This window comes from Callithrix jacchus, chromosome 17 (genome assembly GCF_049354715.1).
Source record: "Callithrix jacchus isolate 240 chromosome 17, calJac240_pri, whole genome shotgun sequence".
NCBI lineage: Eukaryota > Metazoa > Chordata > Mammalia > Primates > Cebidae > Callithrix > Callithrix jacchus.
The window spans coordinates 41,720,236-41,736,738 of record NC_133518.1 but is presented as its reverse complement, the minus strand read 5'-3'; the positions used below and the strand labels follow the sequence as shown (position 1 = coordinate 41,736,738).

General features: G+C 42.2%; 1 protein-coding gene and 1 long non-coding RNA gene across 8 annotated transcripts in view; one reads left to right on the top strand and one right to left on the bottom strand.

Moving 5' to 3' along the window:
- Positions 1-7,808, bottom strand: part of PCOLCE2 (procollagen C-endopeptidase enhancer 2) — a 73,832-nt gene extending 66,024 nt beyond the window's left edge. For both annotated transcript variants that reach the window (XM_002759522.7, XM_054247136.2), the window contains exons 1-2: positions 7,541-7,808; positions 6,411-6,519 (exon numbers count right to left, since the gene is read on the bottom strand). In XM_002759522.7, coding sequence (XP_002759568.4) covers positions 6,411-6,519; positions 7,541-7,623 — 192 coding nt within the window. In that variant the 5' untranslated portion in view covers positions 7,624-7,808. The remainder of the gene's footprint in view (positions 1-6,410; positions 6,520-7,540) is intronic.
- LOC103788800 (uncharacterized) overlaps positions 7,186-16,503 on the top strand; it is a 57,809-nt gene continuing 48,491 nt past the window's right edge. For 3 of the 6 annotated variants that reach the window (XR_008477495.2, XR_008477493.2, XR_004736043.3), the window contains exons 1-4: positions 7,186-7,793; positions 7,882-8,075; positions 8,327-8,404; positions 16,123-16,235. This is a non-coding gene — a long non-coding RNA (uncharacterized LOC103788800). Of the gene's footprint in view, positions 7,794-7,881; positions 8,076-8,326; positions 8,405-12,839; positions 15,031-16,122; positions 16,236-16,503 lie in introns of those variants that run through there. The other 3 variants (XR_001907839.4, XR_013528589.1, XR_013528588.1) reach the window with 3 other exon arrangements.

Sequence of the window (16,503 nt, the reverse complement as noted above, 5' to 3'; positions counted from 1 at the left end):
TTAAAAACAGATTTGTAAATTATGCCCAGTTTTAAATCTAAGAACAAAATCATTTCCAGTGATGTCTGCATACCAATTGCTGTTTCATTTAGATAATATAACAGCAATTGCCTTAGACAATCAGATGTGATATTTGGTTTTAAGTCTGGGAATCAATTTTAAACAAAACTTCCTATTTACCTGTTCAAGGAGAGTTCCCAGAAGGGTCTAGGTTTCAAGTTTCCTCTGCTTTGCAGTTACTATAAACAAAGCTTCAGCTGGTTTCACTCAGCCACCCACACCATATGCAGCCAAAGTCAAACCCTGAATAGAGTTGCTTTCACAAGGTCTTATTTTTGCTATTAATGTGTATTTTTCTTGTCTTTCTTTTTTTTTGAGACAGAGTCTCACTCTTATTGCCCAGGCTAGAGTGCAATGGTGAGATCTCAGCTCACAGCAACCTCTGTCTCCTGTGTTCAAGTGGTTCTCCTGCCTCAGCCTCCAGGGTAGCTGGGATTACAGGTTCCCACCACCGCACCCAGGTAATTTTTTTATTTTTAGTAGGGACAGGGTTTCACCATCTTGGCCAGACTGGTCTCGAGCTCCTTACCTCAGGTGATCCACCCACCTCAGCCTCCCAACGTATGTCTATTTTTCTTTAAAAAAAAAAAAAAAAAAGACATTTATGTCAAATCATCAATATGTATTTCTATTATGGGAATTTAAAAAAAAAACAAGTTATGAATGAAAATATCAAGGAATAGAAGTATTGAAGATTTGCCAAGTTTGCAATGAATTTATAATGAAGCTATTAATGGAATGGTGATCCTAATGCCGGCGGTGCCTGTGGAGCACAGAATGTAAAATGCCCGGTGGGCTCCGTCTCACTTCCCACTCAGGGCTTTGGGAACACATTCTAGCAGGTAGCTCCCCATGTGTTTATCACCTCCAAAGTCACCTATGTGTCTCCAGCACCCAGCACCATGCCTCGTGGGCTCTTCTAAATGTGTCTTGCCTATGTTGCAATGAAATACATCACACCAGCTGTGCTTTTGTTTAGAGTGGTACACTCTCCCCTACTTGCTCTACAGATCTCAGAGATTTCTTACTGTTTTCTTCTGCACACAATCTCATACTGCAGAAGAACCACTGTAATAGAAGGATCCAGGTGGTGGGATGTCAACTTTTGGGAGTTTCATTTCTTGTTGCAGGGCTTAATACAAGTGGAGTTACTGGTTCTCATTCTTAAATCAGTTAGCGTGACTTACGCCTCACCCCAATCCTGTTGTTCTTCTAAGCCTGCTTATAAGACCTGTCATTACTTTCCAAAAGATTACATATACCTTAGCTGTCAAATCACATTTCACTCATGCCCACATCCCCGTATATGAATACCAGGGTATTTAACGCAGGTGTCTTTTAGGTTATAGTCCCCAGAATCAACTCCTACAGGAAACTAAGAAACCCTCAACTCCATCATGAATTACAAAATATTCAATTGTTTCTTAATACTCAGATTCTCAAATTTAGTCTCTAAGCAAACATTTTGGAGAACACACACAGTAAAAGTAATTAGTAAAACCTAAGACTAGTTGAGGTCATCAACTCTTAGGGATAAAGCTGAGTCGAGTCTAGAGTTCCAGTCACAGCTCAAACAACTACAAAGAACCAGCAGCAGCTTCCCTATTTACAAAGCAGAAGTACAACTAAGCAGCATGGAGCTCCTCTGTCCTCAACATAACCCTACGTAAGTAAAATTTGCCATAAAATTTTTCTATTAATAGCACAGCACTGTCCACAAAAAAAATTGTGATGACAGAAATATCCATATTATGTGTTGTCCAGTAAGGCAGCTACTATCCACATGTGTCTCTCGAGCACTCGAATGTTGCTAGTATGACTAAGAAACTAAATTTTTAACTTAGTTAACTTACATTTAAATAGCCAGTATAGTGTGCTGGAACAGTACAGCAGTCTAAGAAATTGCTATAAAAAATTTAAGGTACTATAATATAAGGACAAATACAAATTTCCAATCTGCAGACTGTACTTCCATATCAGAAAGTCCAATGCGAAAGACTAGAAGTTTGGTGGAAACAACTGAGATTCACGTTTCTTAAAACAAAAGTGAAAATCAGACATTTCCCACTCTTCCGTTGATAAGATAGAGATTAATGAAAACCGTTCAGCGGTGAAAGCTACAATTCTGGGACACATAACCAGTTTGGAGGAATGGAATGGGAGGCCAGTGAGTGAAAGCAAGACACTTCCCCCAGCTACAGGAACTACAGTTTAAGAACCACTCTAAGAGTTTCCCATCTTCAGTGGTCTCTGTAGTATTTTTTTTTTTAATTTTTTATTGGATTTTAGGTTTTGGGGTACATGAGCAGAGCATGCAAGACAGTTGCGTAGGAACACACATGGCAGTGTGCTTTTCTTTCCTTCTCCCCTTCACCCACATTTGGCATTTCTCCCCAGACTATCCCTCCCCATCTCCCCCTCCCACTGGCCCTCCCCTTTTCCCCCCAATAGACCCCAGTGTTTAGTACTCCCCTTTCTGTGTCCATGTGTTCTCATTTTTCATCACCCGCCTATGAGTGAGAATATGCGGTGTTTCATTTTCTGTTCTTGTGTCCGTTTGCTGAGGATGACGTTCTCCAGATTCATCCATGTCCCTACAAACGACACAAACTCATCATTTCTGATTGCTGCATAATATTCCATGGTGTATATGCGCCACATTTTCCCAATCCAGTCTATCATCAATGGGTATTTTGGTTGATTCCAGGTCTTTGCTATTGTAAACAGTGCTGCAATGAACATTCATGTACATGTGTCCTTGTAGTAGAACGATTTATAGTCTTTTGGATATATACCCAGTAATGGGATTGCTGGGTCAAATGGAATTTCTATTTCTAAGGCCTTGAGGAATCGCCACACTGTCTTCCACAATGGTTGAACTAATTTACACTCCCACCAACAGTGTAAAAGTGTTCCTTTTTCTCCACATCCTCTCCAGCATCTGTTGTCTCCAGATTTTTTAATGATCGCCATTCTAACTGGCGTGAGATGGTATCTCAATGTGGTTTTGATTTGCATCTCTCTGATGACCAGTGACGATGAGCATTTTTTCATATGATTTTTGGCCTCATATATGTCTTCTTTCGTAAAGTGTCTGTTCATATCCTTTGCCCACTTTTGAATGGGCTTGTTTTTTCCCTGTAAATCCGTTTGAGTTCTTTGTAAATTCTGGATATCAGCCCTTTGTCAGATGGGTACACTGCAAAAATTTTTTCCCATTCTGTTGGTTGCCGATTCACTCTAGTGACTGTTTCTTTTGCCGTGCAGAAGCTGTGGAGTTTCATTAGGTCCCATTTGTCTATTTTGGCTTTTGTTGCCAATGCTTTTGGTGTTTTGTTCATGAAGTCCTTGCCTACTCCTATGTCCTGGATAGTTTTGCCTAGATTTCCTTCTAGGGTTTTTATCATGCCAGGTCTTATGGTCTCTGTAGTATTTTAATAAAAGTGACACTGAATATAGCCCTGGCCCCAGACCCTATAACCACCGTGATGTTGATGCCTAAGAAGAACCGGATTGCCATTTATGAACTCCTTTTTAAGAAGGGAGTCGTGGTGGCCAAGACGGGTGTCTCCATGCCTAAGCACCCGGAGCTGGCAGACAAGAATGTGCCCAACCTTCATGTCATAAACGCCATGCAGTCTCTCAAGTCCTGAGGCTACGTGAAGGAACAGTTTGCCTGGAGACATTACTGGTACCTTACCAATGAGAGTATCTATCTCTGTGAGTACCTTCATCTGCCCCCCGGAGATTGTGACTGCCACCATACACTGCAGCCATCCAGAGACCAGCAGGAGGGTGAGTGACCTGCAAGACTCACAAGAGGAGAAGCTGACAGAGATACCTACAGACAGAGTGCTACGCCCCCTGGTACACAAGAAAGCCAAGGCTGGGGCTGGGTGAGAAACCGAATTCCAGTTGGAGGTGGATTTGGTTGTGGACATGGTCAGCCACCTCAGTAAAACTGGAGAGGATTATTTTGCATTGAGTTTAGCCAATGCAATCTTTAGCCATTGCTAAACTCAATGTTTAGCCAAAAAGAACTTTTAAAAAAAAGTGATACTCAATCACCCAATGGGAACACTATTCTTGGTTTACTGACTGCAGGAACAGAAAAATGGGCTGGACTAGTTAATCAGCTTTGGAAAAACCTTTACTAGATGGCCTTGGACAAGGCCATAGTAGAGTGCAGTCCTGTCTGGAATGGCCAAGCAGGGAGACAGAGCCTGGTGCATGTGTCCTCCTAGCTGGTGCCACAATATCCTAACTGCAGGCAGAGCTGATGAGAAAACACTGTGGGCAGAAGACTCCGCGTTTCTTCGTCTCCTTTGTTACTACCTCATCTACTCCACTGTCTTCCCTCACCTGGATACCACAATAGCTTCTTAGTTGGTCTGTTTCCACTCTTAGCTTAACCACAGTTTATCTTCCATACAGATGCCAGAGTGACCTTTTAAAATCAGGTAAGCTCATTTCTCTGCTTAAGATCTTCCAGTGGCTCCTACTCAAAATGAAATTCAAACTCCCCACCATGGCCTACAGGGTCCTGTTCACCTTCTTCACGTCTCTACCCACTGTCCCCTTGCTCATTCTGTTCCAGCTACTCCAACCTCTTTGATTTGTTCTTCAGACAAATCAAGCTTCTTCCCCACTCAGGCACTGAGTGGAAGGGTTTTACACTGTCTCATTTTGTCTTCACAATCATCTTGGGGTTTAAAGGAGGTAAATCCTGGACACATAGTTACAGTGATGAAGCTGGAATTTGAATTCAGGGAAGTGACTGCTGAATTCACAGGCTTTCCCTTCACAGGACATCCAGATGCAGCGTCTGTTTAACTTTCCCATTCCTACACAGGAAATCATGCCTCTCCTGAGGCAAACCCTTCCTTTATCAAGGTAAATTTTCACTGGACATACCCCTCAACCCTAGTCAAAGTTGAATGTCACACCAACACTGTCCGAAATACTCAGAACACATGGCTAACCATGAATTTCTACTTGGGCACATGATGCCTCTAAGACATTGATTTTCTAGGGTCGTTTAAAACTTTAATTACATTTAAAACACAATTACAGTATGAAAATCAAGTTGCTTTTATTTTTGTTTCAGAGCCTTATTTCACATTTATGTTAATAGCATTTCAAACCTATTTTCTATGACTTCTCTCCTGGCCACATATGCTACAGTAACATAATGAAATCTGTACCAGTTTGTGACATGGTTGGTATTTTACAAGAGGCCATCAAGCATATAAGAGCTGAGTTTTATATTATGGAGGGGGACCGCTCATGTCTGCCTGCAAAATGACCTCAGTGAGAATACCTTATTGCAAAATATTTTACTTTATATAAAGTTGGGCTTACCAACTGCCTGATCAAGTCAATTTCTATAATTGTTTCAGGCCTCAGCTTCCCTATCTATAATATGGGGATGATAATAATATATTCTTTCTCATAGAGTTGTTTTGAGGATTCTGGGAGATTATACTTGTTATCTACTCAGCACAGTAAATGCCCAGCACACAGTAAGTGCTAGTTTACACAGTCAATGGGAGCTACTTTTTAAAAATTCATAAATCCTCCAGTGGTACAATCTGACTGAATGAAGCTCTCAGTGAACCAATGTATTCAATTACTAAACAACTTCCCAACAATGAAAAAGTGAAGAAGATAACAGTCAATCCCATGCTGACTGGAAAGATGACTCACTCTAGTTGACTCTAAATCAGTTAAAAAAAAAATAGCTGTCTTTAAACTCGGCCTCTTATCTTGACTCAGCATAATCTATGTCATTACTAACCAGCATGGACATTTTATTGACCCTTGGTTACTATTTAGATTCCTTCCCCTATTAATTCTCTATTCTTAGACTGCCTTTAGAGGTGGTTTTAACCCAGGAACATTAAGGGGGCTTTTTTTTTCCTTGTTCCTTTCCTAATGTGCATAGAGTAGTCAAAGCACTATCTTTGATCTTCTGTTTCCCACTGGGAATGTATGAAGGCACAAGCAACAAAGAAAGCTTCTAAAAGTCATTACAACAGGCCCTCAACTGAAAACAGCCTGAATTATGAATCTATAAAACTCAACAGAGTCACACTGGGTTTTCAGAAACACATCTGTTTTAAGAATTTATTCCTTCAAGCATTATCTTGTGCGTTTGTAATCACTAATGCAGGACACAACTAGATCTATTATATTAATAAAAATCTTCCAAATAGTTGGGGTAAATTCAACATTTCACTATTTTAGGTATTTGCCTCTTACACAAATCCTACCACCAGAGGAAAAAGGCAGCAGCCTTCCACTGTTTCCAACACCCACTTCCAGGAGAATACTTTTTAAAAAATGCTTACTGTGATTTTCCAAGTACATTTGCTATTTGGAGGGTACACTCCAGGAAAACCTTCACTGCCAATAAATCCAGACTCTCCAATAAGAATGCCGCCACATGTGAAAACGGGTCTGGGAAGATAAAAAAGAAAAGATATGTAATTTGAAAAATGGTGTAACAATCTGATGTTACCTTCAGAAAGGTGTAGCATATTAATATAAATAAAAGTTAATGTAGATTAATCAATGCTTGCACCATGTAAGGGATCCAAAAGCTTGCTAGCTCTTAGAATATTTAAATTACAGCCTGATAAAGCATTCAGTCCAGCTGCCATATGTCGCCATCATAATAACACAAGATTTCATATCTATAATCAAGTCCTCGGTACTGCGGCAATGTCTTGTAGGAAAATAGTAAATACATCCATTTAACTGGGGGGAGTGGGAGAGAAGGTAAGAACCAGGCTGAATGAGGAACATGGTTTTAAACAAAGATAGGCAAGCAATTGGTTAATATAAAAAAGTTTGACGTTCCCATATTTGGAGAGATGCCCGGTTCTCCTCCCCCTTTCTGAAAATCACTGGCCATCAAAAGGGAGGCTGATGTTGATGGAGGTTGAAGAGGTGATGCCAAAGTTGGCCATGGGTGGGTCCCACAGCCCAGCTCCTGGGGCCGTCCGGAGGTTGGCGAAGAGTTAACTTTCCGGAGCGGCTCCGTAGGCGCCGTGCCGCTAGGGTTGTTCCCTAGTTTACGTCTCCGGGCAAAGCCTCTTGGGGAAGAAAAAAAAAATCCCCAGCGGTAAACCAGAGTCCACATATTTGGGCCCCAGTGCTTCCCTCCGCCCCCACAGACCTGAAGAGACAGGAGACACAAGTCAGTTAAGCCCCGCCACGTGGTGGCCAAGCCAGCTGCAGAGCCATCCATCAGGCCGGGCTGGGAAGCCACCAGGGAGCCCCGAAAGCAGGGATGGGTCCCGAGATCCCGGGCTCAGCCCACGCGGGGATGGCTGGCGCCTGCACCGCGCGGGGAGCGCAGGGTCTCGCGCTGGGTCACCCAGGCGCGCCGAAGCGGGCTGAGTAAAGCAGCTGGCGAGGCTGCAGGGGTGGAGGAAGGGAGTGGAGAGAGAGGGAGCCCGGGCGGGGGTCGCGTTACCTCTCAGGGGACTGCTGCCGCGAGAGCTGGGTAGCGGCGGCCAGCAGCAGGCAGAGCGGCGCCCAGGCATTCGCGCCCCTCATGGCAGCGTAGACGCTCGGGCTTCGCACCCCACGGCGAGCGCCGGCAAACACGCCCCTCCGCGCCCACCTCGCTCACACCGCCGCTCACCCTGGCAGCAGCGCTGGCTCACACCGGCGCTCACCGGCCCGCGCGCTCCCTCTCACGCGCGCACCGCCGCGGGGCGGCCCAGGTAGCCGGGGGGTGCGCGGCCGGCGGGGCGGGGGCTCTTTTAAAGGCGATTACGGTGCCGTCTGACTCGACGCTTAATTTCCCCTGAGGAGCTGCTCTGGCAGCCACAGGCCAGTGCTGAATATCCCGTTTGTTCTCCGGCGGCAGGAGGGGCGGCTCCGAGGCCAGAGCCGCCCCCTCTCTTGGGACTGGCGGGCGTCTCCTCCCGGCACCCCGGGACCCACGGGTCGTCTCGCGTCCCGCCCGCAGGGACCCCGGAGAGAAGAGGACCCCTTGCGGAGTGGTAACATGGCGGACCGGGCCCCGACGCCCACCGACGATTCTCAGGGAGGGCTTCTGGGTTTGCTTTGGGGAATGTTTTTCCCAGTGGCTTTTAAATAAAAAGTAATTGCGCGTGCCGGCTGCTGGAAAGCCTGGGGGTCCTTCTTTGTCTCCTTCAAAACCCATATCCAAGGAAAGAAAAGGGAAAGGAGAAGAGGGATTCTATCATATTTTAACTTCTGTGCTTATTCTCTTCTCTCTCTCTCTTACCAGATTCTTTTGTGTTTTCACTGGTGTGACAATGACAGGGGAGATTTTTCTCTGTGCCGGGATTTAAACATGGGTTCTCAGGTGAGCGACTTCTATGTGAACTGTCATTAAATGTCAAATAATGAGGGCGGAACCAAATCAGCAAATCGCACCATCCCATGTCATGTTCTGAAAATGATATTTCTCTGTTCTTAGACCTTTCCAACAACTTCTTTCTGTAGAGGGGTTAAAATTTACGGAGAATTTGTTTTTCTTAGAAAAACAATTCTAGCCTTGTGGAATTAACGGTCTCTTTTACTTTTACTTAATTAATTAATTACAGAAATATAATTTTAAACATTTATTTTGTTAAGGGCTTTCTAATAACCAGGGATTAATAAAAGCATAACAAGAAGAGAGTAGATTCATTGAGATTTTCAGTAATCACCAGGCATGGGAGATACAACTTAACTTTGATGCCTCCTTTGTGTTGTTCCTTCTAAATTGCTCTCACCTTTCTAAGCAAGAAAATTAAGTATTAAAGTAGTACTTATCAAGACTTCATTTTTAATAATGAGCTGTTAAGAACCTAAACTCCTCTGGCAAGGAAGTAAGTACAACTGGCTCTAGGAAATATTCTGACTTTTCATAGTGAGGCCACCCTGAAGCCTATACTAGGAACCAGAATATACCGACAGGACTTAGATTACCTTAACATTTTTTGAAAAAGTGAAGGCAAAAACATCAAACTACAACTTTCAAAAGTTCTCTAAGAGCACCACACCCTGTATGACATGAAAAAAAAGGATGACAGAATTTGGCAAACTGCTTTATATCCTGAAACACCCTCAACCCAATAAAAATGTCTTTAAAACAGTGAAGAGGAGAATAAATGGTTGTTTATTTTGCACACATTTCAAGACTATGCTATCTAATAGCATAAGTGTTTTTAGATGATTGTTTATTTGAAAGTAATAATTTTAAATTATAAAGTGAAAATATTGCTCAATTCACTTTCTGGTAATGATTTGTAGTCCTCGTAAGCCAGAAAATACTTCATTCAGAAGTAAGCTAAGTTTTCAAAATTTAAAAAACAAAGTATTAAATGTGCCTAAATAGATAGGAAACTATTTGGACTAAAATACACAACCATTTCTTAATTTGTAGATTGATGACTGTGTTCATATGCTCACTAAAGAGTTGGGAGTTTAACATTGATCATTCTGTTGTTGTTGACACTCATAAGAAAGATGTTGATTTTACCATGTAATTTTAGAATTTACTAAGACCATATTATTTGCTCTTAAAAACACATATTTGACTTGGAACTACAGTTCTGACCAAAATTATAAACTTTAAATGTCCTGAAAAGTTGATGTGTTAAAATTGAGAGAGACTTGTATTAGTTTGTTGTCACACCACCATGAAGAAATATCCGAGACTGGGTAATTTATAAAAAAAAGAAATTTAATGGACTTTCAGTTCCACATGGCTGGGGAGTCCTCAGGAAACTTACAAGGATAGCAGAATGTAACTCCTCACAGGGTGATAGTAGACATGGGGAAGCCCCCTTATAAAACCATCAAATCTCATGAAAACTCACTCACCATCAGGAGAAAGGCATGGGGGAAACCGTTCTCATGCTTCAATTACCTCCACCTGGTCCCACCCTTGACACCTGGGGATTATTACAATTCAAGGTGAGATATGGGTGGGGACACAGAGCCAAACCATATCAAGACTCAAGTGTACTTTGAAGGTATGTGTGAGGTCCATCTCTGTGAGACCAGTTTCTGGACTTTTGTGATACAGAATTAGTATAATGGGACAGGGAGCTACAGAAACCCAGACAGTAGAAAAGTGGAGAGAGAGAAACAACAAAAGTCCTGCAGGTAGATTCTTAAAAAAAAAAACGAGAGTGGTGGGTGAACTGATACTTATTTTTCAGTTTCTGTAGTTACCAGGTTACACAGAGAATCAACAACATGAGAATATGAAAATATTCACTAATGAACTGACCACTTATGAAATTAGGCCTCACTCAAACATTCTTTGCTACATAATACTAGCATCTAGCTGGGCCCAATATGTCAACATCATTGTCAGTTAGTCTCTGCTTCATTCATCAACCTTGTAAACATCTGAAAATGCAGTGTAAATCCAGTAAACATTCATTCTATGGTGCGACAGTCATCTTGTAAAAAATCTAGAATTTTCATAAGTTAGTTTAAACTGGGCATAGTGACTCAGGCCTGTAATCCCAGCACTTTGGGAGGCCGAGGCGGGAAGGTCACTTAATCCCAAGAGTTCAAGACCAGTCTGGCCAACACAGTGAAACCCCTTCTCTACTAAAAATACAAAAATTAGTTTGGCATAGTGGTGGGCACCTGTAAACCCAGCTACTTGGGAGGGTGAGGCATGAGAATTGCTTGAACCCGGAAGGTGGAGGTTGCAGTGAGCCAAGATTGTGTCTCTGCACTCCAGCCTGGGCGACAGAGCGAGATTCTGTCTCAAATAAAAAAAATTTTTTAAAAAGTTCAATGTTTTTTGATGTCTGCAAGCATACATTAGGAACAAAAGTAGACCTTCCCCTTTCCCCCACCCCACCCCAATATACCTCTCTGCCAAGAATAAAATGTTAGAGAGGAATTGTACTGGTCAGAGTTCTTAGCTACAAACAACTGAGTCCACTCAGAATGAGTCCCCTCTTCTGGTTCAAGCCGTAAAAGCAGAAAGTTCACATTACCATCAAGAGAATTAGGCCGGGCGTGGTGGCTCACACCTGTAATCCCAGCACTTTGGGAGGCTGAGGTGGGTGGATCACCTGAAGTCAGGAGTTCAAGAGAATTGTAGAAACAGTCTCCAGGCTAATTTTCCTGGAATAATAGCCAAACTCTTGCCTCATAAATGGCCAGTGAGAAATCTGTTGCCATTATTGCCACCAAGACTAAGCAGGTACTTGAACTTAATGCAGTGACCACCGTTGTGAGCACTTTGGATACATTTCTGCCTTGGGAAATTCAACCTTGCCACACTCCTGCCTTAAAAGCCAGACACCCTGTTGTCTCCCACAGAATAAGAGCTCATCACACAACCTGTTGGCTCACAGAGATCTCTTGATCAAACTCTCATGCAAGCCTATATGATTGGTACAGTCCACATCACATGACTTGCAGTGTCTCAGCTGCAAGGGGGGCTGGAAAGTCAACACTATTAGGACGTGAGGTCACATAATGTAGAAATGTCTCCAAATATTAAAAGGCCACTAAAACAAAATGGGCAGGCACAAGTATGATTAATGTCCATGATTAATTGAACTACAGAGTTCAATTAGCTTGTCTGAGGAAAGCAGCCCCAAGGAGGTCTTGATAGATGAAGTTACAGAGTTAATAGGATGTGTTGAATGAAACCAGTCCACTCATCTGTCCCCGTTGGACTGGGTCAGGCATTTTGTTTGAGTCAAAGGTAACCACATGAAAGCTGGCCAAGCCGAACACAAGGGAATCCGCTGCTTCTTGTTGGTGTGGAATGAAACTTTGTCCAGTCGAGTCCCTCCATAATGAATCATCATTTCTGACTTTTACTGAGCATTTTTATATGCCTGGAACTGTGCTAAGTGCTTTACAAACAACATTTTATATAATTCTCTTAACAAACTTATGGGGTAAGAATGAGCATCACCATTTTACAGGTGAAGATTTTGAGATTTATAGAGATTAATCACTAATCCAAAATCTTTTTTTTTTCCTTTGAGACAGGATCTTGCTCTATTGCCTAGGCTGGAGTACGCTGGGGTGATCATGGCTCACTGCAGCTGGGACCTCCTGGGCTCAAGCAATCCTCCCATCTCAGCCTCCTGAGTAGCTGGGGCTACAAGCATGTGCCACCACACCAGGCTAATTATTATTATTATTTATTTTTTTGAAAGGTAGTCTTACTCTGTCACCCAGACTGGAGTGCAATGATGTGATCTCAGCTCACTGCAACCTCCACCTCCGAGGTTCAAGCGATTCTCCTACCTCAGCCTCCTGAGTAGCTGGAATTACAGGCGCCCACCACCACACCTGGCTAATTTTTGTATTTTCAGTAGAGATGGGGTTTCACTATGTTGGCTAGGCTGGTCTTGAATGCCTGACCTCAAGTGATCCACGTGCCTTGGCCTCCCAAAGTGCTGGGATTACAGATGTGAGCCGTGGTACCTGGCCCAGGCTAACTTTTTTTTTTTTTTAATTTTTGTAGAGACAGAATCTCACTATGTCGCCCAGGCTGGGCTTGAACTCCTGGGCTCAATAGATCCTCCTGACTTGGCTTCTCAAAGTGCTGGGATTACTAGTGTGAGCCAATATGCCTGGCTTTAAGACCTATAATATATAAGTAAAAAGCTGGAGGAAAAAAAAGCTGAAGGTTGGGCACAGTGACTGTTATCCCATCACTTTGGGAGGCAGAGGTGGAAGAATCACTTGAGCCTAGGAGTTTGACACCAGCCTGGCCACACAGTGACACACTGTCTCTACTAAAAAAATGTTTTTGTAATTAGCAGGTAATGGCGGTGTGCCCCTGTAGTCCCAGCTACTTGGGAGGCTGAGATGGGAAGATCACCTGAGCCCAGGAGGTCAAGGCTGCAGCGAGTTACAATCCGGCCACTGCACTTCAGCCTGAGTGACAGAGTGAGATCCTGTTAAAAAAAAAAAAAAAAAGCTGGGATCTGAACCCAGGCTAACTGGAAAACTCAAGGTTTTCATCAATACTGCATGTTAATCCATCAGAGCATTCAGGAATGCTAAGTACACATGGAGACAGCATGAACAGACATATGCTGTTTATCTACTCAGGATCCCTTCCTTGGGGAGCCACCCTTCCCTGTGCCATGTGGTTCTGTGAGCACTGATTCCATTCACTGCTTCTCTAGCCCCCAGTGGGACATGTGACCAGGGGCTGTCCAATCAGAGAGCTCTCCTTACTACTCTGGAGCTGTTGTATAAGAGGTCCTTTCCTCTTCTTGGAAGCAGCATGGAAGCAAATATTTTCCTGAGAAAGAAGGACCAAGCCTGAGGTGAATGCTTCAGAACAACAGGCCACCCCACTTCCACATGGCAATAAGCCTCTAAGAATTTGGGAAAGACTGTTGAGAGAGTCCAGGGTTCTACCATGTCATATGGAGACAACTTGGGTGTGAGAAGAGCTATAAGGACAAGTGTTAAAAATATTACCTTGACCCTAAAAAAAAATATGTCAACATGTGGGCCATTGATGGTAATAAGGACCATGGAGTAAGAAGTACTGCTAACAACAATACCAAGTCAACCCAAAACTTCTTGGAATTGTTTTATTTTGTTGACTTTTGGGGATGAATCTTTGCCTATAAAAGTGATTTGTATGAACTGTAGGTAATAGATATCTTTTTGTTTGTTAGGTATACTCATCATATTTAAAGAACCTCATCCAACAGATTGAACCATTTAGCTGGTTGGATGCTTTTGTAGCTAATTCATCTGGCTTTCTCACCAAGACTCAGTGTTACTCGTAACTATAAGTTGTGTTAAGATGGCAGTTGTCTGCAAGGCAGGCAGTGCAATAAGGCCACTGGGGGAAGTGCTGGGATGTTAAAAATGAGGGAATGCCACCAAGACTGGCTGCTAACAAGGGGCCAGGAGTCCAGAGCAAGAAATATCAAAATTATCAGGGGGTATCAGCCCAGATCCCTTTTTTCCCCAGAAAATCTTGGGGTCCCTGTGCTGTCCTCGCTCACTGATTCTCAAAGCTTGGGGCAAGAGCTTGGCATCAGTGCCTGAACCATAACCCATGCCAAGAAAGAACACTGAAGCTCTCTCCAGTTTTGCTCTATGGGCTTCCATCGTTATTAACCATCTCTTCTTCTTTTTGTTTTCAAGTAAAAATTTCCTTAAGTATGAAGGAAATACCCCTCCTTATGTAAAATCTGGAAACTATTTAAAAAAGAAAGAAGAAAATGACTCAACTTTGCCACCCAAATACAATACGAGTGCCACTTTAGTCCCCTTTCTTTCCAGTGTCTCTTCTATGATAAAAGTATTATCCAGGGATTTGAAGAGTTTGTTTTAGTTCCAAGTTCTTCTGGTTCTTTGCTTTTGGAAAAGCCACCAATTAAAAAAAAAAAAGCAATGATAATGATTTTAGTGTCAACATTACCGTAATAAGAGACTGGCTTAGAATGACGACTTCCCGAGAGGAATGATAGTGGATCTTTTTCTGTCTTAGCTCCATTCACAAGTAACTTCCTGTTTACTTATTGGTCTAAACTGCCATTTGGAGAACACCATTCTAATCATTGGCAGAGATAGAGATAGCAGTCTACCTCAACTCAAATTGCTGTTTATTTGTTCCTCAAGGAAAAGATTTACATTCATTAGCCACTAAACAATTTAAGTAAAAGAGTTTGTATTTCCCCTGTGAACCTGGTTATGTGTTACAAGACTGCTTAAGGGTTATGCTTCTGAAAAAGTAAGCTAACTCCTAAAAGGCATTATCCAAATAAATGTTATATGCAAGCAAAGTCTTTAGAACTATGAGACTGTGTAATTTACATTCTTTAAAGTTTTGAGCTTAACAGAGAACTGCAAAATTTACATATATACATGCACATATATGTGTATATATTACATGTATATATATACATATATGCATATTTATAATCATGGCTATGAACACATTTCTAAAACCATTATATTAATAAAAACTAGTTAAATGTATGTGCCCTGCGTCCTTTGTCCTCAGAATTCTGAAAATTCTTGTCTTATAAATGCTTTTAAAAAATCCCAGTATAAGCCTTATTTTCCTAAGAAACAAGTAGAACCCTCAATATGTATTTTTTTCGCTAAGATAGTTGCAAAATAGCTACATGGGAAAGCATCATTCTAAGTAAATTCTGAATGAAGCCAAAATACTTAAATATCAAACTATATTTATTGTGGGTATTAAATGTTTATTAATTTTAAAAAACAGCAAGGGACTTACCCATTTGATTGAATTTGATGGGATTATAGCTCTTCATGGAGACAAGAGCTTTTTCTCAGAGATACTGGAATTGATGCTTCTTAACAGAGGGATATTTTCCAGATGCTAATGACAGGCATATCCTGGCCCACTGTGTAAGACTAATTGTACAAATGGGAAGTTAGAGCAACGGAAACACTGTCTCTGCCTAGGGCTGGCAGTTGTCTCTGTTTTCTCAATTTGTAGTGTTTCCATTGGCAGTATCTAGAGAATTTTTTGTTTGTTTCATTTTCCTTTTACCTTGGAGGCATATTTAGGTATTATTTATAGGTGCTGGGTATTCTGAGCAAAATGACAGGCATATAAATATATGTATAATATACATATTACTTCCTATGTATTAGAATTTATGCATATTAGAGATTGATACATGTATAAGTATGTGTATGCATCTGTGTGTGCATACATGTCTCTCCCAGACAATGCTGGAGACACACGCAAATTTTCACTCTTTGAAACTCCTTTATCTAAATTCCAGACTGACCACCTTTTCTGCCTACAGATTTTCCTTCTAATGGTATGGCTTTTTTTTTTTAACATTCACTAAGGCTTGATAAGATTTTTCAGTCCCAGCTATCCAAAAATCATTCATTTTCCCTCCCTCCCTCTGTTTCCCCCTCCTTCCTTCCACAAGTTATCAAGAGCCTGCTCTATGCCAAGTGCTGTACCAGGCACTGTAGATAACAGTATTGGTTAGAAGAGAAGTGGCTCCTCCTCTTACTGTTGAGAATGCTCTTTAAGGTTATTTCTTCAATTAGTCTCATTCATTTTGTATTTTGTTGGTTTAGGTCTTCTGAGAAGCAGACACCAGTACAGAACCTGATTCTGCAAAAGATCAATGTGCAAAAGATATATCGGGGAAATGTCAATGGAGGACAAAGGGAAGAAGAACCATGAGTAGGTGAGGAGCCTCTAACTGCAGTGCAGGTCTGACACCTGTGAGAGGAATTCAGGAAAGAAGGGGGTTTGGGCTGGAAGTGCTTCAGATCATAGTGCAGCCCTGAGTAAAATCTTGGCCAGGACAATAGGGAGCTCTAGCAAAGATGGCCTGCTAGAGGACACCTGTGTTGGGGAGGAGCCACCTGGCTCTGGTGCCTCTGACTTGTTCAGTCATTGGCTGAGCAGCCTGGCTAGAGTATGGCTTGGCATGTGTGATGCAGCAGATCCCA